Source organism: Peromyscus maniculatus, chromosome 6 (assembly GCF_049852395.1).
Source record: "Peromyscus maniculatus bairdii isolate BWxNUB_F1_BW_parent chromosome 6, HU_Pman_BW_mat_3.1, whole genome shotgun sequence".
In the NCBI taxonomy this organism is placed as follows: Eukaryota; Metazoa; Chordata; class Mammalia; order Rodentia; family Cricetidae; genus Peromyscus; species Peromyscus maniculatus.
Genome location: NC_134857.1, coordinates 3,186,598 through 3,212,596, shown reverse-complemented (window position 1 = coordinate 3,212,596; position 25,999 = coordinate 3,186,598). Strand labels below are relative to the sequence as shown.

General features: G+C 40.4%; 1 protein-coding gene across 2 annotated transcripts; it reads left to right on the top strand.

The window, feature by feature from the left end:
- Positions 1–1,111: 1,111 nt before the first annotated feature.
- Positions 1,112–25,999, top strand: LOC102916620 (uncharacterized). Of its 2 annotated transcripts, none has more exons than XM_076573839.1 (4): positions 1,112–1,276; positions 18,675–18,801; positions 19,007–19,067; positions 20,196–25,999. In XM_076573839.1, the coding sequence occupies exons 1-4, from the start codon at positions 1,226–1,228 to the stop codon at positions 21,325–21,327; spliced, it is 1,371 nt and encodes a 456-aa protein (XP_076429954.1). In that variant the 5' UTR covers positions 1,112–1,225; the 3' UTR covers positions 21,328–25,999. The 2 variants fall into 2 exon arrangements, with proteins under 2 accessions (XP_076429954.1, XP_076429953.1); XM_076573838.1 differs by lacking the exon at positions 1,112–1,276 and adding an exon at positions 10,318–14,038.

The following is a 25,999-nucleotide window of genomic DNA, read 5'->3' as shown; positions in this document are numbered from 1 at the left end:
GACCTGCCCCTGGTGCGTGGCCGAGAGGTAGCTCCTTAAGACTCGAGGTGCATATGTGCTTGGCCTCTTTTGGATATCTTGTGGTCCTGGAATTTGGATGGGAGACCAAGCCTGAGTTCTCCACTGGCTGGTACCTCATTTCTCCTGGATCCTGTAACCAATCCCTATTGGCTGTAAGTTATCTCAGAAATAAACCTCTCTTAATTACCAGATAATTTACATGGGATTGCCTCACTAAATACAGCAATATACATCCAATTAGCTGTTTTTACCACAGACATGTGACCACTATACATAAAAGCTGAACAAACAATTACATCCTAGCATCTTATTCTGTAAATGGCCTGGTTTACATACTACTGTTTGGGGTGTTTTAGAGGCAGTCCCCCCATACACACCCCAGTTAAATTTTACTTTGTATGACTTACTATATCCTAAGCATTGCTAAATCCTTTATATCACCAATTCTACTCTTCTACATCATAGCTTAGTAGTGGAGTGCTACCCAGTACATGAGATGCCATTTGTAATCTCCACAATATTAACTCCAAGTGGATCTTACACATAAATGTCAAATTCAAAGTGCAGAACTTCTGGAAGATGCTTGAGAAACCCCTGAGTTTTGCAACCTGCCTAAGCCTTGGGCGATTTCTCTAAGGCCCTGAGAGGGGGAGAAAAGAATTCCTTCTCTAAAACTATGAATATGCTTGGGAGAGCTGGTAAAGGTCTGGGACCAGGGCTTTTGGGAAGGGGTTACTTCAGATCCTGAGAACCATCTCTTTCCACACCTGGGGCTGTGGTAATCGGTCCTAGCCACTGTGGACTTGGTTTATAATATTCTAGAGATATCCTGTGCTCCTCTTGTGCAATATTGTCAGATTAGCCTGCTTCTAAAATTGTATACTTTTTTAAAAAACTGAACGCATTGGTTTATATTAACTAGAGACTTGCTGTGGAATTTGGCGCAAATCTCCAGCCAATCTGGGATAGGTTTGGGCTTCAGGTGGAAGAAGCCAGGGCCGGGAACCACTGTACTGTTTCCCTTCAGCTTACCCGGTCCTGTCACTCAGGCCTCATTAGCCAATCAGGGCCTCCAGCAAACCCGCCCGTCAGATGGAAGGGTTCTTCTGACGCCAGGGTTCTGGCTCAGTTTCTCTGCAGAGAAAACCGGAAGTTGGCTCCTGTGTTGTACCTTGGGTTCTGCTGTGGATAGAGCAGCGGTGACATGGTAACCGAGGAGCTTCTGTTCCCAGAGCAGGAGGAGTGGCCGGCCATGGTGAGCGAGGGGATGCTTTCCGCGGACTGGGAGGAGCGGCCGGCTGAGCCGGAGCCGGGTGGTGGGTCCTCCCTGGGCTGGGTGGGAGCCAACAGCCAGACGCAGATTGGCGTGCTCCTGGCTGGTCCTGTGTGTCCTGCGAGTCCCACGTGTTCCTTCCTGGTCCTGCGTGTTCTACTTGATCCTTGCAACCCCTTTGGCTGGGGCGGCAGTCTCTGAATAACTTCAGGCTGTGGGCTGTGTTTGTGCAGAGCATGGGAACAGGACTTACAAATATGTTTGTTGTTGATGTCACTATGAAATGCTGGGGCCTATAGTGCTCGTATTTTCACTATGGAAGGCAGATTTGCCAAACGTGGAGAGCCCCGGTCTCTCTAGTATCTTTCTGAAGTTCTGCACTTTTAACGTTTAGGTTTAGGATTTGTCTGTAGTTAATTTTGTGGAGCTGGTAGAGGACATCTCCTGTGTAGAGTAGCACTCCACTGCTAAACTGTGGTGGTGATAGAATTGACGGTATAAGGACTTACCTATTTTTAGGAGACATTCAGTCACAAAGTAAAATTAAGCTAAGAGAGGGCTGTCTCCCAGATATCCCTAAGATAAGTAGTACTTTTACTGATGTACCCAGAGTTCCCTAAAGACCATCAAGAGACCAAATTCCATGCAAAAGCAGAGTCTTGTTATTCTTGCTAGTTAACTAGGGCCTCTCCATTCACCTGATGCAGCAGCAGAGCAGGAGAGACCCTGAGTAGCAATGGGGCAGTTTTTATTGGGTAAAGCAAGAGGGGTGTTGGGGTCTACAGACTACTGAGGAACAGACTCAGGATTGATGACCTTCCCATCCAGAGTTGCTGTCCTTGGGTAACTTGCAGCTGCAGGAACTACTAGCTCTTTCAGCAGTTGCTGTGGTAACTCCATTCTTTCTTTATCATGAGTCCACTAGCTGTAACTTTTAATTGGCTTTTTCTACTATATGGGGGCATCTGAAGGGGTTTTCCTGTAACTAGAGGTAGACCCAAGGTTGGGGGCTCAAGGGCACATTGTGCTGTTCCAGGGGCCTACATCCTCTTGGGTCTTTTCTGAAGCCTGTCATGGCTGCAGAATAGCCAAGGCAAGGGTCTAGGTAGGGGACTGGGTTCCTTACTTACCATGCCTTTTAGGGATTAGTATAATAAGATTAGATGTGTTTCCTCCAGAATTAACTAGCCACATTCCTATAATAAAGAAGACAACCCTGATTTACAACCAGCCAAAGGGGTCCTATTCCCTGCCCCCTGACACCCCCAATAAAAAACAGGTCTCTAACCTGCTCTAACAGGGTCATAATCAACATTAAGTCCTGGTGTGCCATTAAGGATATATTAAGTCTAGAACAGCGCTGCATCTCCAGTCTTTTTCAAAGGTGTTTTTGAACAAGGTCTCTGATGTAGATTGAGGTGGACTTGAACTTATCCCCACAGGGCATTCCCCTTGCTATTGTCCTGACTAAACAATAGGAATACTTGTATTGCAGATCTGTAGCACCACAGAGTTCTAAAGTAACCACTTTGAGTCACATGGTGGACTGTCCATTGCAGTAACAGGAAAGGATTTGTGTGTGGAGCATGGCATCTCCCTTCAGACCAGAAGAGGAGGAATAGCGTCCTGTGTACACTGCATGGGGAAACAGAGTAGGCAATAGCTAGATCATGGGCTGGAGTTTAAGGAAGTGAGCTGCAGAGGTCTCCATCATAAAAAAGGACCCGCTGGGCAGGGGGAGTGACTTTCTGTGTAATTTAACTCCTGGTATTATTCCTTCCATGTGAATGAAGATAGGCAGAATTGGTGGGTGTACAATTTAGGGAGGGTAACTTGAAGTACTGAGTCTTCAGTTTCCAGTTAGGGAATTCTCCTGTGCAGATATGTGCATTCCTGGTTAGCACAGTTAAGTCAGCTCAGATGTTTGAGACACAGGCCATTGGCTTTAACTCCATGTGTCAGCTTATAGCACCCAGCAGCTGCCACTTTACATGGGAAAGTCATGCAGTGTCTTATGAATGGCATTCTCTCTAGCAGGGAAGTGCCTACTCTGTTGCAAAGTCAATACTGCTAAGTGTTCTTCCAGTTGTTTCTAACATTTTAAAAAGTCAATTAGTGGTATCATTTTTTAAATTTCACTTTCTTTAAATGCATTACAGCTCTAATTTCCATTTGTTTCTGTTTTCCAATGTTACCCAGCCATTAATATTTCATTCAATTTTTTCTTAGGTACTGTTTATTTATTTATATCAGTTTATAGAGCAGTCATTTTCAACCTGAGGGATCAAGGCTCCCTTTAACAGGAGTGGTCTAAGACCATCGGAATATGCAGATATTTTTATTACAATTCATAACAGTAGGGAAATTTTAGTCAAGAAGTAGCAGTGAAAATAATTTTATAGTTTGGGGGTCACCACCTCATAAGAGCCTGTATTAAAGTATGACATCATTAGGAAGGTTGGGAACCACTGGTTTAGACCAATGTCTCCTGTAGCTCAGGCTTGCCTCACACTACGTAATTGAGAATTGCTTTGAACACCACATCCTGCCTCTGCTGCCCAGTGCTGGGAAGACAGTCCTGCAAATCCTTCCACTCTGGGCCTTGACTGGTCAGTGAGATGGAAAATAGACCAGTGAATGAGTACCCTCAACCTCTCTAGATTTCATTGTGAAATTACAGATGAAGTGGGCCCTGTGTAAGAGTTGAGTTCACTGACCCACAGGAAAGCAGGTGTAGTCACAGCACAGAAAGGGATGGCAAGAAGGAGGTGAAAGCTTTCCTGCTGTGACAGTTGACAGACAGTAGCAATGAGTAGTGAGGTCATCGATTTTAGACATTCCATAAATGTCCTGACTGGTCATTGAGTGTCCACATGTTCATGCTGACACCCAAATAAAGTGGAGTAAGAAGTCACCAAAGCCAGACATGGTGTCCCAACCCTCTGATCACAAAATTTAGTAGGCAGAATTAGAGGCTGGAATTTGAGAGTTTCAACAATGTGAAAGGATTGAGTGTGCAATGGGGTATGGAGTCAGGTTCCCAGAAGCAGACAAGAGTATGTTGGGCCCAAGAAACTCTCCCTAGACTATAGCATGCCCATGGGCCTCTGGACAATCTCAGACCTAAGGCTCAAGGTGTCTTCTTCCATGATGCATGTGCACCCCAAGGTCTGAGCTGTGGAGATGTGAGTCCCAGTTGCCTTGAAATCCAATGCACAACATTTCTATAGTTGCGTGGTCTTAGGATGTGAGGGTAGGGGATGGGGAGAAGACTTTGCCAGGCTGCTGATTGGACGGGGTTAATATCTTTCTGCCCCTTCCCTGCTCACTTTCTAAAACCAGCAAGCCAAGGTGGTTTCAGGAACAAACAGTAACTACAAGGCTTAGAATAGCACTTCCCAGGCTCCATCAAAGCACCATCTCCAGGAGTCAGGACTAGATGGCCCAGACAGGAGAGACTCCAGGGAGCTGGGACTGGGACTCAGAGAACTTCCAGCACCTCCAATGCCCTGGGGACACTCAGGTCCTCTCCTGTCCTTTTCCATCTCCTTCATGTCTCCTCCTATCTACTGGGTATATTTTTCCCCTTTGTATCTCCTCAAATTCAGTAAGCTCTCAGGTAATAGAATCAACATACAGTAGACTCAAGGAATAGATACTACTCTTGTTTTCTATCTGGGCAGAGCCCAGACAGTTTGGTTATTTGCTGGGATTCTTCTGCCTCGGTATCTTACCTGCCAATCCAAGACTGAAGGGCTCATGAAGAGCTGATGACACTGTAACAGATATGAAACACCTGCAGAAAGGCCCTGAGAGGTCAATGAGTACAGTGGACACCTGAAGGGGAGGTAGGTTCTTGGACTGTAGGATGACCAAGGAGAGCTGCAGTTGTGGAGTAGAACTGGGATGGTAGGCAAGCTGCGTGTGCTAGGGATGGCAGAGCCTGAAACATGGAGCTTCCGCAGTCTCTGAGAGCCCAGGATATCATTAGAGTCTCAGAACTTATACAGTGTGACACAGGAAGCTGTTAGGTTTTGATTTCCTTAAATGTGATTGATTTGCTATTCTCCTGTTCTCTGCTTTTTGAAAACAGTGGGCTGTTACTCATTTTTTTTCAAAGAATATATATTTATGAGACTGTAGACTTACTAAATTTTGGAATTTTTAAACACTATGGGATTTAAGAAGGTAAGAATGTTTTACATTATTATTAGCATGATACTTCAGGTACCATGGATGGAAAGATCTTGTTTGATTGGAATGTATCATAAAATTATGAATCAGACGAATGTTTTCCCCCTAAGGTACCTTGAGTCAGATCATTTTATCAGTTTAATAGAAATGAGAATACTCCACTGCCCTGTTTGGTGCTCAAAATGAAAAGATCCTGGATATGAATTCATGGACATCTGCGAGGCCTCTTACTGAAACACACTTTCACCATACAGGTTTGATTCCTCTTCTGTGTCACTAATGTACATTTCCTTACTGCTCTCTATTACACTGTCGTCAGCCCTGCAACCATACACAACCAACAAAAACAGACTCAGCAGGTTACCTTCATGAATTTCAGCATACTTACTCATACATACTTGACAAGGAAGAATTTGGAGGGGAAACACTGGAAAAGGGATGGAGTGAAGAGAGAACAAGGGGAAAGTGATGCTGTATCTTTTAATTAAAATGTATAGGAATAAAATGTAAATAATAAAAGGGACTAGAGAGATTACTCAGTAGATAAGATCACTGGATGTTGTTACAGAGGACCCAGGTTCCATTCCCAGAACTCACATGGTATTTACTGTAACTCCAGTCCCAGGCATATCCTGCTCTCTTCTGGCCTCTGTAGGTACTGTACAAAGACACATGCAGGCAAAATACCCATATAACTAAATTTTTTAAAAAGTTATAAAAAGGAAAAAATTGAAATTCTGTACAGCGATGTCACAGCCCTGAGACAGAAAGTAGCCAGGGCTAGTGAAAATGAACTCCTTCTGATCGCCATGGAAGCAGCTGTCATGTTTTTCTGAGTCAGCCTGCTCAGAGGCAAAAGAAACCTTGTTCTGAGGTTACAATATCTCAGCAGAGCCATCCAAATAAGAGCAGTGACCACCGTGCTGATGGGTGACTTTTCCTTTGTGTTTTCTGTATTTATATTCTCTCTCCATTGTTAGTGTGAGAATAGCAGAGCTGTATATGAATGTGTGCAGATTCCCCAAGTAAAATCCCCATGTGTCTGTTGCTTAGGGAAAGCATTGCTTTGTAAATGACTCCCATGTTCTCCTTGCCTCCTGCAGGTAAGAAATCTCAGGTCCTCTGTCTTGGCTCTTGTGTTGACTATTCTTGGTAGACAAAATGACTACCTCTGGAATTAACTAGTACACAAAGAATTGGGTAAAGGTAACAAAAGCCTTTAGGGACCTGCTTTAAAGAGTTTTCTCTCAGAATCCAAAGGAGACTCTACAACCAGCAGAGGAAAACTAGATTAAAGGATAGAGGAATGAATCTACTCATACCATGTGTCCATGTGTCCATATTGTTCTAAGTAAGTGTCATCTCTACAGTGAGGATACCAGCTTATAAAATTTACAAACAGTAATTTTTGGCAATGCAATGCAAGGCTCGAATTTCTCAGGATCATAGAAAAAGGTGATAGAATTCACACAGAGCAATAACTGTCAGGTTTCATTGATGGCACAAGGTGGGAGTGGCTAATGATTGTTTTCTGGTGAGGTCAACTAAGGATTAAGTCAATAGAGGGAATCTAAGAGAGCAATGCATGTGTTCAAACTACATTCCTAAGTATGGCTCGATTTAAAGTTAAAAGTCTATTAATAGTGAAAGTCATGAATAAGGTAAAACTGTCTTTTCTCCTGGCTCTGCTTCCAAAGGCTCTCTGGAGCTGTTTTTCCAATGGTCTGAGTAAGCTTTCTTGGTTACTAGGCAATCTGCATAATCAGTAGAGGAAGACCTGCAGCTTTTGGTCTGCTGTAGCACTTTTGCTATAATCAGTTGCTTAAAAGGAACTTCTTAGATCTAAGGATTACATCTATTACTTAAAGTTGCATAACAAAGATAGGATTAAGCTTAATTTGCACAAGAAACAAAACCTGGCACCTTCCAGTCCCTCAAGCCATGGTGGCCAGGTCCTAGAGGATCAGTGGGAAGGTTTACTCTTCTCTAGTAACTAGCAAATGGCTGATTACCTTTTCCACTACATCTCAGGGTAAACACAAGCAATAAATCTCTAAGCTAAAATCATGTGTTAATAAACTGAGGTGAAAGTAAGTATAAGGAGTTAAGGATTTAAGGTTAGTGAGGTTGGCTTGGGATAATTTTTCTTACCTGCAGGCAACATAAACTGGGGCACATTTCTATCTATCTGTATCTATCTAACTATCAACAATGTGGTAATGTTTGAGAATGTCTCAAATTTTTGCCTGCATGACTGTTTTCACACATAGCTAGGGGACATTGTGAATATACCCCAAAAGCATAGGGGAAATTGTGCCCAATAAATGATCAATCACAGTGCTGGAAGCTTTTGTGAAATGAACCCCAAGGTAGTAACAGATGAGAAAGCTATAAGAAATTCACTGCAGGAAACAGCCAAAACATTGAAAAGGCAATAATTTCAAAATGCCTTGTATTTGGGCTCAACTCCTGTACCAGAACCCCTGGTTCTAATGAGTTGCCTTGTCAATGATAGCTGAGTCCCTACTTCATATTTCTGTGGTTTTATTCTTTTTTTTTTTTTTTTTTTTTTTGATTTTTCAAGACAGTGTTTCTTTATGTAGTTTTGGAGCCTGTCCTGGATTTTGCTCTGTAGACCAGGCTGGCCTTGAACTCACAGAGATCCTCCTGGCTCTGCCTCCCGAGTGCTGGGATTAAAGGCATGCCCCACCACTGCCCTGCTGAGAGATTATTAAAGGTTTGAAATGGGAAGACCCTTGATCAATCTGGATCTTTAAGGTGTTATGATCCATTTTTATCTTGGCCAGACCTTCTAGTGGCAGCCTATATATTTATATAAAGAATATTGAAAAAGGAAGCTCTTTGTCTTTGCCTGATTGTCATGGCTTTGCCTAGGAAGGTCATTCATTTACTCTCTTTAGAGCCCAGTTCTTAGGAATTCTGGTGTATACTAAAGACCATCCAAGATGTCCAGCCTCATGGATTGAAGAAATACTGAATTCTTGACCTTTCCATTGGTAGACAGCCAATGCTGGACTAGCTGAATCACAGACTGTGAGACATTCTAATAAATTCACTTTCTACCTACATAGGGAGATTTATTCTATCAGTCCTGTTCAAGCAGAGAACCTCACTAATACTGTTGTTTTTTTTCCCACCCGCCCAGAGGAAGATGTTGTAGCTAACAGTAGTGCTCATAAAGGCATCCTTCCTTGTTCCATTTCTCTCTAAGAATTCAACTTGTTGTGAAGACTACACTTCATATTGCTGTTAAATTGTCAAGAGATTGAAATGAATTTCAGGAATAAAACTACTAAAGCAATGGAACCACCATCCAGCCTTCTGATGGAAGAAAGATCTATCTTGTCTGTGATCTGATTCCTGGTTTTCTCTCCTGGTTCTCTAACGTCCCTGTGGCAACCAGGTAAAAAGTACCTGAGTTCATCAGACCTCAGTGTGAAGCCATAAAACAGACATTTCATTTTGTGTCCTAAATCTCTCTGTAATTGTTAATACTCTGGGCATCCTTCAACCTGGTGGAGAGGGGAATCACTCCCCTCCACATTGTGTAATGGGCTGTGCAAGCTAGTCACGTGGTGTCCAGGAGGAAGAAGGGGAAATGCCTGTGGAGTGCAGGAATATAGCAAGGTCAGCTATTTGAGCCAGGGGCCAGTGCTGTTGTAATGGAAATCTCTGCAGATCTGGAAAAGGTCTGGGTCTTGGTTGGAAGGCAGGGCCAGGAACCACTCACTGTACAGAATCTTTAAGCACACTGTTACCCTAAGGAAGGTGCTCTTATCACTCAGGCCTCAGTAGCCAATCAGGCCCTCCAGTCTGACCTACCAGTCAGAACAGTGCAGGGGCCCTTCCAGGGCTAGGCTGCAGGCTTGTCTTTGTAACAGAGTGTATACCAGTGGTTTTGTGTGCTGCCTGTGCTGTTGGAAGGAGCTGAAGGGAGAGCATGGGTGACCTGGGAAGTCAGGACATAGTGAGCAACAGGCTGCTGTCCCTAGGTCAGGAGGAGCAAATGGTGAGCCTCAGGAGCCAGTGTGGCGGTCCTCTCTGGGGTTGGGTGGGAACCTGTAGCCAGATTCCCTGTCCTGTGAGGTCCCATGTGGTCCTTGCAACTCCCTGGGCAGGACTCTGAATAACGTTGCTCTGTGGGCTACCTCTGCTCAGAGCATTGGGAACAGGGAGTTATGTGTAGAAATGAACATCTTTGTAGTCAAGGCTAACAGGCCTTTGATGCATCCATGGAAGGCAGGCAGCCAAATTCAGAGAGGCCTACTTTTTCCAGTATCTTCTAGAAGTTTTGCACTTTGGAATTAATATTTAGATGATAAATCCATTTGCAGATAATTTTGTAGAGATTATAAATGGCATCTCTTGTGTTGAATAGCACTCCACGAATAAACTGTGATGGAGAATAGTAGAATTGGTGATATAAAGGATTTACCAATCCTTAGGAGATAGTAAGCCATAGAGAGTAGAAGTTAGCTAAGGGAGGGCTCCCTCTAAAATACCACAAAGGTAGATATATGCTAACCAGGTCTTTTAGAGATTAGGATGCTAGGATACACATTTGTTCACGAGAATTGCCCAGAAATTTGCCTCCAAATCATGACAGAGGAGACACCCTTAAGCTACACCCAGCCTCTAAAACCTTCCTTATTCAAAGAGCAGGCCTCTAACAAGCTGCTCTAGAGGGCACTACAGGGTCACAACCAACCTTAAGGCCTGGTGTGTAATTAGCGTCTTAATTTTTGCTTGAGAAAAGCATGGTTCTGACAGATGGACAAGGTGACATCTATTTGAAAAGGAAAACACTATTGTGTTGAATGATGGCCCGATCAATAAGACTTTTCCTCTAGGCCCTCACACAGAGAGAAGGAAGGTGCTTCATAGAGCCAGAAAAGGCCTGGAGTCTAGGACTTGGGAGCTTTCTCTAAGGACCTCATATATTGAGAATAAAATAGAGCTCCTTCTTTAAAACCAGGAATATGCTAGGGAGAGCTGGTAATGATCTGGGGCCAGGGCCTTTGTGGAGGGGTTGCTTCAGATCCTGAGAATACAACTCTTATTACCACAGGGCACTATGGTTATCAATCCCAGGGCCACTGTGTGCTTAGCCAGTAATGTTTCTGAGATACTCTGTGTTCTCCTTATGCAGCAGTGTGTGAAATGCCTCCTCCTGAGTTTGCACCATTGTGTGGTAGCTTCTGTTGACTTCGTAGAAGTCTCTCATTTTCTTCCATTTCCCACTGGAAGATGCTATTCTCCTTAAGAAGTTTACTTGGCGTGAGGCATAGCTCGTGCAAGACATCCCCACCTCAGCCTTTATTTTATTTTTTGCCTTTTACTTTTCTTACCCTTCTCATCCCCTGATACCTCTACCTCAGCACCCTGTCACTGAAGAATGACCTGCTGTTTCTGGTTAGTGTTGTACTTAATAAGTCTGGGACTATCTTTGCTGTGTGAGTCTCCCATCTGCCTAAGTGGCTAGACTTGCAATCTCCCGATCCTATTTAAATTGTTCAGAGTGTAATTGGAGCCTGAACCTAAAAGAAACTTAAGGATGACAGAACATGTGGAATGTAAAATCTGTTCCAGGCTGGCTCCTCTTTGAGCATTAGCCAGAGATGGATGCATGCTATCATTAGAGAAATTTTTCTTTATTAATCTCTTAAGTGTATGGAAGGCATATTAATTTTTGAACAGCTGCACCTCCAGCTATTTAGAACAATATTTCTGAGAGAACTGTCTTATGTTGACTCAGGTGGCCTTGATCCCAGTCTGTTGGTCCCCAGGGAAATGACCTTGGTGTCCATGATTGAACATTATAAACTCTTAAATGACTCTACCACCTCAGAGTTTTAAAATTCCCCATTTGTGTCATGTAGTTGACTATCCATTGCAGTCACAGGAAAAGGATTTGCATGTGGAGCATGACTTCTGCCTTCAGAGGAGAATAGGAGGAATAGTTTATTGTGTGCACTTTAGGGGGAAACAGGGTAGACAAACAGCTGCTGGAGTCACCATTATGAAAAAGGACTTCAGGGTGAGTGATTTTGTAACTTTTTAGCATATTTTAATCCATATCATGAACACAGACCAGATTGTTGGGTGTACAATTTGAGAAAGTTAGTTTGAGCCAATGAATATCAAATTTCCAATTAGATGACTGTCCTTTGCAGATATGTGCAGTCCTGCTTGACAGAGTTAAGTCAGCTCAGAGGACTGAGAAACAGACCATTGCCTGTAACTCTGTGTCAGGTTACAGATCTCAGCAGCCAACATGTGCACATGGGCAAGAGCAACCAGTCTCTTATTAATTGCATTTCCTCAGCTAGCCATGATCCTACTCTTTTTTTTTTTTATGTCAGCGTAGCTAAGTTTTTACCTTAAAAATAAATTACTTTTATCATGCTAAAAAGACACTCAGTATTACTTTTTAAATTTCCTTTTCTTTAAATGCATTTCTTTTCTGATCCCTATTTGTTTCTATTCTCCAATGTTTCTCGATCATTAATAGTTTCATTCCTGTTTTTGAAAGTGCTGTTGATTATTTAGTTATATGTAGAGTGATGTCTCCTGTAGGCTGGCCTCATGCTATGTAAGTGAGAATTGCTTGGAACACCTAATCCTTCCTCTGCTGCACCTTACTGGTAAGTTAGTCCTGCAACTCTTCCAGACTGTCTTGACTGGTCAGTGAGAGGGAATAATAGACCAGTGAATGAGTGTCCTCCAATCTCTCTGGCTTTTACTGGGGACATAGAAATGAAGAGGGACCTGGGCAGGAATGGAATTCACTGACCAATTTTGAAGCTGTTGTAGTGACAGTACAGAAAGGGAGGGGCAGGAAGGAGGGTGAAACATTTCCTGCTTTGGCAGTAGTTAAGATTAACCATGTGGTAGGTAATCAATTTCAGATGCTCCAGTAATATCCTGACTTGCATTTTTTGGGGTCCACAGTCCAGGGCAATCAAGAATCTGGATAAAGGACTGACCTTATCATGAAACCAAATTATTGTAGTTATCCTGGATCAAACAAAATAGAAGAGCTGGGTAAAATAATGAGGCTCTGCCTAACAGGACTATTATTTCCCTGGTTTAAGGTGTTAAACCTGAGGGAAGAGGCAGGAGTAATCATTGGTGTGCTCTCATACAAATCTGTAGTTTCTGCAGCACATGGCCCTAAATCCTGCTTCAACTTTTCTAAATAGTTCTTTGAAAGTATAACTACATCATGTCCAGTCTCCTTCCTGCCTGCAAGCCCTACTACCATTGTCCCTCATTGTTTTCTAATTTCTGGCCTGTTTTTGCTTTAAAAATAGTTAAATAATAGCAACAGTTGCTTTTTGAATGTGACCTATGTTTGACTGTACGAGTTCCCAGCTTAGAAACTAAGGGTTGACTGCATTGTAAATTGAGTGTGTAATAGATTTTTCATACAAAACACTCCATGCCTTGGAAGAAGAATCCATCTGGGAGACTGGGAGAATTTCTAATAAAGTACGAGGGACCTGTCTCCTGGGGAGGAAGTGCAGAGCAGGGAAGGCCTGTGCTGTCTGAGTCACTTGACCCAGTAGTGGAAGGTACTAATGTCCTGAGGCCCAGTGGGGTGGCCTAGGCTAATGTGGGACCCTAGGAAGGTTTAGTAATTTGGAGTGCCAGTAGAAGGTAGGTGTAGAGAGCTGTGAGGGAGACCTGAAGCCATGTCATCGTGAGTGTGGGGTCAGTGTCTTCACTGTCACAGAGCAGGAACAGTTCTTCCGAGGCACAGAGGTTTCTAAGTTGTGTGTGGTTTTGAGTGGGTGGATAGGGCAGATTCCACATCTTGTGACGTAATCCACATGGCAGGAAATTGACATTTAATTATTCTCTTACAGTGTTTTCTGTGTAGGCATCAATGGGACTAGGTTTGCTTGAAACCAGAGGAGGACATTATAGTTTGCAGAGCCATAGCAAGAGATCACCTCCATTTGCAGAGAGAACTCTGGAGCATGGGACCTCTCTGTTTTGAAGAAATAGCAGTAGCTAGAGGGTTAGAAACATAACAGATTAATGGTCACTTGGAGTCAGTTTTGTGGAAGTTGTGATGTCTGTGTCTATTTACTTTCTATACACATAGAATCATAGGTAGCTGGGTAATATTTGTCAAGATCACATTTTTCCTGGCTGAGTTTCCTTTGGTCTTTTGATTAAAAGTGGAGTATATTTTTTCTGTTTTGTTCTTGGCTTTTTCTCCCTATCTGATTTATTCTTTCATAAATATCGTACACATTCTTGATTGGCATAGCTTTGTGTTAATTTAGAAGTCACATTGTGTCAGTGTGTGTACTATCTTTTCATAATCCTATTGAGCATTCTGTGCTGTGAGATGTCTTTCTGTATGCTTGAATATGTGTTGCTCCCATTGGGTAATAAATAAAACTACATTGGCTTATGGCAGGAGCCAGGTGGGAAAATCCAAGAGAGACAGGAGAGGAGAAAGGAGAGTGGGGAAGATGCCAAACCGCCATCCTAGGAGCAACATGGAATGGGATGCAGGTAAAGCCATGGGAGATCTGGTAATGCATAGATCTATAGTTATGGGAGGAGTCAAGCTATAAGAACTAGCTAGCAAGAGGCCTGCCTTAGGCCATATAGGTAGTAATTAATATTAAGCCTCTGAGTGATTATTTTATAAGCAACTGTGGAACTGTGGAGCTGGGTGGGACAGGAAAAACTTGTGGCTAAAATTCTGAGTTTTTACACTTTGCATGTAGCTTTGGAATTAAATATCATGTTATAAAATTTTGGGAACACTCTTCAGATTGAATTCAATTCATGCTGCAAATTTACCAGATCCAACATCGTAATATTGATGCATAATGTTCCCAAGTATCATTTATTTACTTCTTTATATTATTTAGGTTTTGTTGTTATTGTTGTTAAATTATGAAATGTAGACAAATTTCAAAATGGTCTTATTAAATAAAAAACACGGAGCCAAATATAGGGGTGAAAGCCTTAGGGAGATCAGGGAAACAGGGAAAGCCACCAGCCAACCTTACCTCACCAACTCTGCAGCTTCCAAATGCGAGTTAGTTCCTGTCTACCCACGCACATATGCCTTGCTGTTCTGCCATCTGATTTGCACTCTGCTAGCTACATCACTTCCTCTTCCTGCCCAGCCCTGTCTCTTCCTGTCTGTATGTACAGACCTCCAGAAATCCATGGTTAACTAGTTTTGAATTTAAGGCATGTGCTACCACACCTGGCTCTGTTTCCAGTGTGGCCTTGAACACAGAGATCCTACCTGCCAAGTGACAGGATTAAAGGCATGTGCTAACACTGCATGACTTCTTTGTTTACTTATAATGGCTGTTCCCATTCCTCTGATCTCTAGGCAAGCCTTATTTATTAAAGCACAAGTAAAATATCACCACATTTCAGCACAATGAAAGACTTTTAGTTTCTTGGATTAAAACGTACTAAAGGGCTTAGCAGGTGACTTAGCACATATTCTTCTTGGGGGTTTCCTGAGTTCATATACCAACACTCTAGTTGGAAGACCTCCAACCACTTGTTACTCCATATACTGGATATCTGACCCCCACTTCTCTCCTCTGTCACCTGTACACACTGAAATCATTTCCTCTCCCACACAAACATACACATAAAAATGGGAATAAACTTGTTTTTGAAAGTGTTTGTGACGTACAAAGCAATTAGAGCAAAACAAGTTTTGGGTTTTTTTAGGTGTATAATACACATCACACTGTTTCTTTAAAAATGTGTTATCTTGCATTTGGTTTTAATAAGATTTCTTTGCTTACTCTGATGTTTACTTATATGCAATCATCCATCATATTATTCATAATAGCCAGGAACTTCTATGTCTGTAAGAGATTGTGTTGATTGATGATTGATGTGGGAAGGCTCTTCCACTGAGGTTGCAGTATCCCTAATCAAGTGGGCCTGAGATGGTTGAGAGGGCTAGCTAAGCATGAGACAGTGACCAAGCAAGAGAGAAAGGCAGTAAACAGTTTCCCTGTGCTTTTTGCCTTCAATTGTTTGCTTAAATTTCTACCCTAAGCTCTCAAAATGATGGACTGTGATCTGGCAATAACAGCCAAATAAACCTGTTCATTACCTGAGATGGTTTTGGTTAGAGAATTTAATCACAGCAAAAAACAAGCAAGTTAGAACAAAATGTGGTATATCAGAAGTAATTTTGTTAATGCAAAGGACCTTGGATTGATGACTATTGGAGGAATGTTGTAGATATTTGGACCTTGGTTGGCCAAATCCATAGAAAGCTGCACACATAGCTTAACTGGCTATTCTTGTAGGATTGGGAAGATGGGATCATTGAGAGCAATGCATACAGTGGAGCTTGAGGTCATAGGAATTCAGGGGGAATTGGACTCCATGAAAAATTTAGCTAGAGGTCATTTGTATAATATTTTGGCCCAAAATTGTTCTTACTTTCTCCATTCCATTAGAAATTGAGTAAGTCATAAATAAAAAGTAGTGAGCTGATTCCTTAGACAATATATTGATTCTGTTGCTTGCTTATTACTGAAGACTCATTCAGGTTCTACACTGAAAAACAAGTGGGGCAGAAAGAAATGAAAAGTCTGTGTTTTGTAGAGAAAAACGGCACTATGTAGTTTCAAATGACAGTCCAGTGGTGAAGCCAGCAGGTACTTTCAAGAAGACTGTTACTTTTAAAGAGAACTCCCTTGTTCTCTACAGTAGAAGCCTATCACTGTGTTCTAAGTGTAAGACTCCATCAGCTAAACCTTCATTTTATGGATGGATTGAGCAAAGTGATTTGTACTCCCAGGAGCAACTTTATATAGAGCCTGCTGTAACTCTGGTTGAAGCATGGCAGGGTCCATCACAACTTAAAAGGCAAATTTGGGCAGCATCACCCATGTTGTACTGGTTCTGGAAATAGGAAAGATGCACAATTTAAAGGTCTTAGATTCTTTCTCTGTGGTATCAGTTTAGCACTGTTGCACCCATCTATGTTTGGCAGAGTCAGAAACTCTGTGAGGAGGCTATGAGTGTTCATTGCATAAAGTTGTGAAGATGAAGCTGGGTTGCACTTTGAGACCATGGGATGTGGTGATATTTTAATTGTGCTGAAATGTGATTTTATTTGTATGTTAATAAATAAAGTTTGCCTGGAGATCAGAGGTCATAAGCGAGCCAGGAGCAGAATTCAGGTGGTGTAGCCCATGCCCTTAATCTGATCGCATAGCAGGCAGAGTCTGTGTGGTCAAGGACACAGCCAAGTGTGGTGACCCGAACCTTTAATCCCAGTACCAACCATAGAGACCTGGAGGTCTGTATAGACAGGCAGTGATGAGGAAGTCATGTGGTTGGGTTTAAAGCCAATGAGAAGGCAGAACAAAAAGGCAATAAAAAGACAAGTCACACAGGAAGAAGGTCTCTCTCTCTGGGGAAGTGACGGTGGGCAGGTGGTAAGATAAGGTGGTCTTGGCTCTTCGCTAGTGCTCTGATCTCTTGGGCTTTTAACTGTGTATTTGGCTCTGTGTTTCTTATTTAATAAGACTGTTTAGAATTTTGTCTACAATAGGTTGTTGAAATACCCAAGCTATAGGACATCTGCCATGGGGTTCTGCATACATGGAGCAGAAGTAGCAATGGAGAGACATGTATGAAAAGTTTCAGGGTTAAAGCTATCTAAGCCCTTTGAGAATAAAGCCCTATGTATCTTAGAGCTACAGGATTTGGTTTTTTGCCCTGCTGAGTTTTAGTCTTGCCTTGGTCCAATCTTACCTCTCTATACCTATATTCCTCTGTTTTCTTTTTTAAAATATTCTTTTTTAAAATATTTTCTTCTCTCACACAATACATCCCAAGTGCAGTTTTCCCTTCCCCCACCCCCGCTCCTTCCTATTCTCCTCTCCCCTAGATCCCCTCCTCTTCCATATCTCTTCAGTAAAGGGAAGATCGCCTATGGACTATCAACCAAACATGACACAACATGTTACAATAAGACTAGGCAGAAACCCTCATATCAAGGCTGGATGAGGCAACCCAGTAGGAGGAAAAGTTCCCAAGATCAGGAATAGTGTTAGGGGGTACTGGAAGTATGGAGGAGGTCCATGGGTAGGCGTCCTACATGCATATTGGATGGCTGGTATGGCTTCTGGTCCAAAAGGGAGTCTTTGCCTGAGTCTGTCTATGTGTTCTTCTGGCTTATATGGCCTGTACTTGAACAGAGGATGTCCAAGTTGGTGGTGGCTGGAGGGTTGGTGGGGGATTGTGTCTATGAGAACAAAAAGAATTAGGAAGTTCCATGGGCTGGTGTCCTACCTGTTCCTCTGGCTTGTGTGGCCTGCACATGAGCATGGGCTGACTACCTGAGTTTTGTACTGGAACCTGTCCACATTCCTCTTTCTGAATGAGAATATATCCTGTGCCATTGCATGTTGCAAAGGTTTAATTGGTTTCTTGATTTTAGAATATTTTACGTTCAAGAGATTGGCTGATGAGCCTGGAATGTAGGTTTTTGTACATGTCAAGCATATGCTGTTTTGCTGAGCTTCACCCACATCTTGAATTTTAAATCTGGCAGAGTATATCATTCTTTTTCTAGAATGGCAGTAATCATGACATTAAAACTGCCTGAGCCTTCTGAATCATTCAATTACAGGTGTGTGTGGAAAGTACCATAAACACCTGTGAGTTCTTTCTACCTCTTTTGTTCAATTTATTTTTATAGGTGAGATAGGGTCTTACTAATACTTAACTCTATCCTGAAATTCATTGAATAGGCCAGGCTGTCATGCAACTCAATCAAATACACCTGCCTTTGCCTTGTGACTGCTGCAATTAAAGGCATGAGCCAATACACACAGCTTGCCCATAATTTTTGTAGTTAGTGATTATTCATTCAATTTCTCTGATGTGTACTCTGATCTCTTGCCTCTCCATGTCTCTTAATAGGCCTTTCTCATGCAAGGCTATGTCCTAGACCAAGTGTGAAGAAATGACAGTGGTGAACCTCATTGTTCACTTTTTTTTCTAAAATTAATTGATTAGAATTTCTGTTGTTGAATAAGTGTGGTAGGCCCCAGAATTATATGAATATATTGTCAAAGAAGTATACATTAGCATGCTGTCAGTATCACACTCTGTTGTACACATGTATGGGGTATTTTAGACTGCAGTGACCTATGATGATGTGCATATCGACTTCACTTGGGAGGAGTGGATTTTGCTGGATCCTTCTCAGAAGAATCTCTACAAAAATGTGATGCTGGAGACCTACAGGAACCTCACTGCTATAGGTAAGATTGAATTTTCCATCACACTTTAAAATAATGAGAAAACAGTTTCTTAGTTATTGATATACTTCTGTAATTTTGATTGAGAAAGAAGAAGACGAATGAGGTGGATAAATCTGGCATGGTTCTAAGGTTCATTGAAGATAGTAACTTAAATTTTGCACAATTTCCCATATAATATCATTCATTTTCTGGTGCTGTATTTTAGGCTACAGTTGGGAAGACTATAATATTGAAGAACATTGTCAAAGTTCTGGAGGACATGCAAGGTAATTTCATGTGCAAGCTGATACAAATGTACCTATGGAGAAATTGTAATGTGTCCTGGAAATTTAAAACAAATGTAACAGTGTAAATAAGCACAATTTAAAGTGTACTGAGGCTTGTTATATTCTCACAAAACCAACTATCTCAATGTCACATAACTGACATGTGTTTGCAAGGCATTGCTTTAAAAACACAGGAAAACAATGCCTTATTTGATATCCCCATTTGAATTGCAGCTCCATGATAGCTATGCTATAGAATCACCAATCTGTTCAATTTCATGTCACTCAGATATTACATAAAGAATTCATGTTGGATAGGTGAGATGTATATATCCAATACCGTCTAGTAAGCAAATAATTCAGAGTAAACTAGTGCTACTCTTTTACTTGTTGTGACTTTTCTAAGTTTGGTGAAAGGGATAGTTTATGGGAGTCAAGAAGTTTTTGTGGAGAATCCTTAATCCCTATACCACATGTTTGTGAGGAACAGAAAGTCAAGCTGTGTGAATGCAGTGTAGAAACATTTTATTTATTAGCTTTCCTTTATCAATATATCATATGTCACTCTGGATACAAGCCATGAGAGCAGGGGTATATGAAAGGGAGCAATATAACTCACACACAACAATTAGAAGATATATAGTAGTCACTTTGAGTAGAATTTTTGAATGTGATACAAGTTTAAAATTAATTGCTTTTCCAAGTTCATTGGGAATACATCAACAAACTCATAGGCAGAAAAGCCCTATGAGCATTGGAATATATAAATATGTCTGTTTGTCCTGATTCACTTTGCAAATGTAGTATGACTCACACTATTGGAATATTTATGAATGCAATCAGTATGTTAAAGCTCTGAGTTCTTCTAGTTCTCTTCAAATATGTCAAGAATCTCATATAGAAAAATGATGTTACAAATGGGGACCCTCTAATAAAGGTTCTTACCATTACAGATACCATCCAAGACACAAAACATTCCTAAATATTGGAGAACACTATGAGTGTATACTTTAAGATCTCATTTGTCTTAAAGATTAGAAAAATTGTAAAATTAATTCATGCAGATAGAAATATTCATCAGTGTATTAAATGTGAGAAAGCTTTTACTTGTGCCAATTATCTTTACAGGTTCAAAAAATGTCATACTGGAAAGAAACCCTGTGAATTTAGTCAATGTGCAAAAGCTTTTTCATATCATAGTCATCTTCGGAAGCATGAAAATATTTATACTGGAGAGAAACCCCATGATTGTATTCAGTATGGTGAAGCTGTTGCACACAACAGTATTCTCCAAATACTTAAAGGAACATGTGCTGGAATGAAAACCAATGAAAGTAATCAGTATGGTAAAGCCTTCACAAGTCATGGTCATCATCAAATACATAAAAGAACACATAATGGAGAGAAAACATATGAATGTAATCAATGTGGTAAAGCCTTTAAATATGCCAGTAATCTCAGAGTACATAAAATAGCACATTCTGGAGAAAAACCCTACAAATGTAATCAATGTGATAAAGCTTTTTCACAACATAGTAATCTTCAAATTCATGGAAGAACACATTCTGGAGAGAAAGCCTACAAATGTAATCAATGTACTACAGACTTTGGATGTGCCAGTAATCTCCAAATATATGAAAGAACACATACTGGCAAGAAACCCTACAAGTGTAATCAATGTGATAAAGCCTATTCAGAACTCAAAACTCTCAGAATACATAAAAGGATACATTCTGGAGAGAAACCCTACAAATGTAATCAATGTGATAAAGCCTTTTCACAACATAGATATCTCCGAATACATAAAAGGACACATTCTGGAGAGAAACCCTACAAATGTAGTCAATGTGATAAAGCCTTTTATCAACACAGTCATCTCCAAAGGCATGAAAGAACACATACTGGAGAGAAACCCTACAAATGTAATCAATGTGGTAAAGCCTTTTCACAATACAGTAATCTTCAAATGCATGAAAGAACACATACTGGAGAGAAACCCTACAAATGTAAGCAGTGTGATAAAGACTTTGCATGTGCCAATAATCTCCAAATACATGAAAGAACACACACTGGAGAGAAACCCTACAAATGTAATCAATGTGATAAAGCCTTTGCATATGCCAGTAATCTCAGAGTACATGAAAGAGCACATACTGGAGAGAAACCCTACAAATGTAATCAATGTGATAAAGCCTTTTCTCGACACAATCATCTCCAAAAACATGAAAGAACACATACTGGAGAGAAACCCTACAAATAGAATCAATGCGATAAAGCCTTTTCATGATAATGTAATCTCCAAATACATAAAAGAACTCATACTAGTGAGAAACCCTTCAAATATAATCAATGTGATAAAGCCTTTTATGAAACAATCATCTTCAAATACATAAAAGAACACATTTTGGAGATAAAACCCATGAATATAATCAATGTGGTAAAGCCTTTACATGAATCAGCAGTCTGAAGTCATGAGAAAAAAATTCATACTGCAGAGAAACCCTATAAAAGTAGTGGGTGTGGCAAAGTTTTGCATTTCATATTAGTCTTTATACAAGAGTAAAACTTTTAGTGTATAATTGGTCTCTTAAAGCTTTTTCAATTTACAATAGTCTTTAAGGGCCCGAGAAAACTAATACTCAAGGAAATCTACCATAAAGATTTTGGAAGATCTTTACCCAACAGACTTACATTCAGTTACACAAGTTTATTCTGGACAAAATACCTGACAAGTGTCACCTATCTGTTCAAGCATTATGATGTCCCTCTTTATTTTGTTTGCACCATCAAACTCAAATGATGAGGTAGCACTTTTCTATTCTACATTTCTCTTCAATTACATAAAATAAGGCATCCAGGTTTAACACTTAATGGGTGTGTATTAGTGCCTTTTCTGTTGCTGTGATAAAACATTATGTCAAAGTAAGTCAACTTACTAAAAGTTGGCCCTTGGTTCCAGAGGGATCCAGGATCACCATGAAAGTGGCATGGCAACAAGTGTCAAACATGGCAGCTATAGAAGAAGATATCTATGAACTCACACCTTCCACCTGTGGCATGAATGTGAAAGTGGGAACTGGAAATGGTGTGTGGATGTGAACTCACATGCTCACTCCCAGGGAGGTACTTTCTCCAGCAGGGTGAGCATTACATATATCTTCCCAAATGATACCATCAACTAAGAAGGATTGATTTCTCTGACTTCAAGCCTATGTGCTTGCTTTTTGTTACATGAACCAGTTCATGATGAAGAAAAACTCTGTAAGTAAGCCTTTTAATGCCTCAACAACTGAGTTACAGGAATAAATGCTTACAAGAGAAAAATGTTCTTGAGTGAAAATCTGATTATTTAAAGTTTTTTTTTTTTAATTTTAGTTATGTGGTATCAGTGTGTCTTTGTGTGGGTATGTGCATGCTGATTCCCCAAAAGTTTAGATCGTTGAATTTCCTTTTAGCAGGAATTACAGGAAGTTGTCAAAAAGCCAACCTTTGTCCTGGGAATGACCTTCTCTTAACTGCTTGCCTATGTCTCTCACCCTGTACACATGTTTAAGCCTTCATATATGATCTTGATGTCAGAAAATAGGAAATAATTCATACCTCTATGTAGATGTAACTGTCTTTTTAAATAAGAAACACAGAGCCAATTGTAAAGTTAAAAGCCAAAGAGGTCAGAGTAAAAGCTAAGAGCTAAAAACCTGTCCTCCTCAGCAAGAGACCTACTTTCTGTGTGTTTGTCCCTTTTATTGACTTTCTAGTCTGCCTACTCATTGGTTTAAAACCCAAACACATGACCTCCTCATCACTGCCCATCTATACAGACCTGCAGGTCTTCTATGGTTGGTATTGAGATTAAAGGCATGTGTCTCCATGCTGGCTGTATCCTTGAACACACAGAGATATGCCTAGCTCTGCCTCCCAAGTGCTGGGATTAAAGGCATGCATCACACTGCCCAGCTTCTGCTATGGCTTGCTATTAGCTCTGACCCCCAGCCATCTTTATTTATTAACATACAAATAAAATCACATTTCAGTACAAATAAAATATCACCATACCTCTATTTGGGTAAACAATTTGGTAAGGACTTTGGAAACATCACAGTTGTCTTCAGTTTCAAGAAAAGATCTTGTTTCATCTCTTTTCCATCATAACCTTGAAGGAAGTAAATTATTTACCATGTTCACTCCAGATGGATTGTGGAGATGACTGCATTGTGGTTTCTGTTTGGCAACATTTGAGGTAGATACTACAGTGTGCTATATGTGTGGCAAATCCATTTAGTGAAGTGTATTTTGTGGTTCTTATATTCTTTCTTTGACTTCTGTTCATCTTCTGTTGTGTTTTCACTTAGTAATAGGTATTTTTCTGCTACAATGTATAGAATGGGATGCCCATCATCTAAGTGGTCTATTGTTTATTTAAATATCAGGCAGTGTGTGATCATACTATTCAAGTAAGGGTGTCTATGAAAAGGTGGTGAGTTTTCCTGGTTTTTTTTTTCATATTTTCACAAATTCCTTTGAAATTTATTTTTCAGTGTCAGTAATGAGCCAGGGATACGTTTAAACTCTTGATGCTTATGTGTCACCCTCTTGAGTACAAGTCCAAGGGTAGATAATGTACCCCAATGTATGATGTTTTATTAGCATGTTTTAACAATGTTAATGTTAAAATTCTTAATAGAAGCGAATACAAAAAACATTAAATACCTCATATGTATCCAAAGCTGCATTTTCGTATACCTGGTAGAGATGTAATAAAGTAGGATAATCAGCAATCAGCTGTATATTTAAAAACATACTTGATCACTATGGATATGTATATAGTATTTGAAGTTCTATGTGTGTTCATGTCCCCATTAGTTATCCATTTAACACTTCATCTTGAAATGCTACATTCTAAGGAAATTATCCAGAGATGCCAGATAATGTAATGGCAATGAAATTTGTTTAAAAAAATTCTTGTGTGTGTGTGTGTGTGTGTGTGTGTGTGTGTGTGTGTGTGTTATGATTACAGTTTTATGAGCCATGACACATATCGGAGACTGGAAGACAACTTTGTGAGGACTCCTTTTTTTCCTTATTCATATGATGATCAAGATGAGGTTGTCAATCTCACTTAGCACAGCCATTTCCCACTGAGGCACATCTCTGATTCTTAAATAAGATTTGTTGAAACATAAATTGTTTTTCTATGTTTTCTAAATTAAAATATTGTTTTCTTTTCAAATTGTAAACATACTTTCATCAAAGGATAGTGGAAAACAGGACAATTTGAATAAGAAATCTTATTTGCAAATGAAAATAATATACCCATATCACTTTCTTTTGGAATGTATTAGTTTATTCTGAGGACTAAACATTTTTTCATAACACTTTCTCAGAACCACAAATGAATGCCACAGAATTATCTCAGTTGGTAAAGTGAGTTGCTGCTTAGCGTGATGACCTAAATTCAATCTCTAAGAAACCCATAATACTCCTAGAAATTTTTCTTTTATTCTTCACTTGGGTTGTGGCATATGCACTCTCGTACATCAGCACATACATGAATAATTTTTAAACCCAATTATGTGCCATTGAGTTCATGTGTAGCCAAACAGCACTATGGATTTCATCTCTAAAACTCACATAGAAGAAGTAGATAATAGACACCTTTAAAAGTTGTCCTCTCGTTGCCATATACACAACATGGCTCAGGTAAAAATATAAACATAGTTAAGCATTTTTAATTGGGTGAAATTAACAAAGCAAAGAAAATAACCCTATTATTGAGAACATATTAAATGATTTGCCAGTTTAAATTATTACTATAAAACTTCAAAAAGTATTGCCTTTTACCAAAACATCCCTGGTTCCTTGTAAACTCTTATTTTGTCCTTTAATTCTCTGATTCAAAGATAGGCCATGTAAAAACGTATCTCAGCTTGGCTTAGAGGTGCATCCCTATAACCCCAGCACTTGGGAGACAGTGGCAGGCCAATTTCTCTGAATTTGAGGTCAGGTTGATCCACATAATGAGTTCCAGGGCAGCCATGGCTGTCTTAAAAGAATACAAAAAACATATTTAAAATTATGGAAAATTTTCCAATATACTCGGACTGAAATCCTTTGACAACCATCTAGCAGGGACTTTCATCATGTTCAAGTGATAGGAGACAGAAGGAGTAATGGAGCATTTTCATCTTCTGCATTATAATGCCATATTGGGGAGCTGAAGAGTTTGCTCAGTAGTATTGCTCCTGTTGAGTACCCATATTTGGTTCCTAGCACCTACATCAGATAGCTCAGAAGTACCTGTAATTCCAGTTCCAGGAAATCTGATGCCTCATCTGGCCTCTTAGGACACCAGATATGCAAATAGTGAAAAGACAGATATAATTGGGATCCCAGGTTGTTAAAAAGGGTTTCTTCGTGTATATATTATTTTTAAAAGAATTTAAAGTAATTTAGGTGTATGAGTTTTGCCTCTGTGTATACATGCTGGAGTTTAAGCTTCCTTTAAGGAAAGAAAAGGAACTTGGAGGCATGAAGACTAACTTGTCTGAATGGCATCATACTCTGTTTCCTTAATGTCTTCAAAAGCTTCAATTAGTGTCCCTGAGTGATGGTGACTCCAGATGAAATCCAGATTACCAGAAGATCCTGAGACTTAAACAGAAGTCACTATAAATGCAATCAGGCATTTACAAAGAGATTATGGGTGAACTGTTAGGGATGGAGTTTTGAATGTGAGAGCCAGAGGATCAAGTTGGCAGAGGGCAATGATCAGGGTCTACCCAAGGACAAGCTGGCTCCTCCTGTGCTCTCTGTATCTACCCAGCTGTGGTGGGTTAGCCACCTCCAGGTCTTCCACTCTTTTCTTATTCTTGGCAACTACAGTGTAGCTGCCACTGACAGTACCCTGCATCCCCCCATGTGGTGGTCCCCAG

Excerpts from the sequence above, each read along its gene's own strand:
- LOC102916620 (XM_076573838.1), top strand. The coding sequence starts at position 13,934 with ATGGCAGGAGCCAGGTGGGAAAATCCAAGAGAGACAGGAGAGGAGAAA. Across the intron at positions 14,039-18,674 it reads CAACATGGAATGGGATGCAG|ACTGCAGTGACCTATGATGA; the intron begins GTAAAGCCATGG and ends GGGGTATTTTAG. Across the intron at positions 19,068-20,195 it reads AGTTCTGGAGGACATGCAAG|GTTCAAAAAATGTCATACTG; the intron begins GTAATTTCATGT and ends TTATCTTTACAG.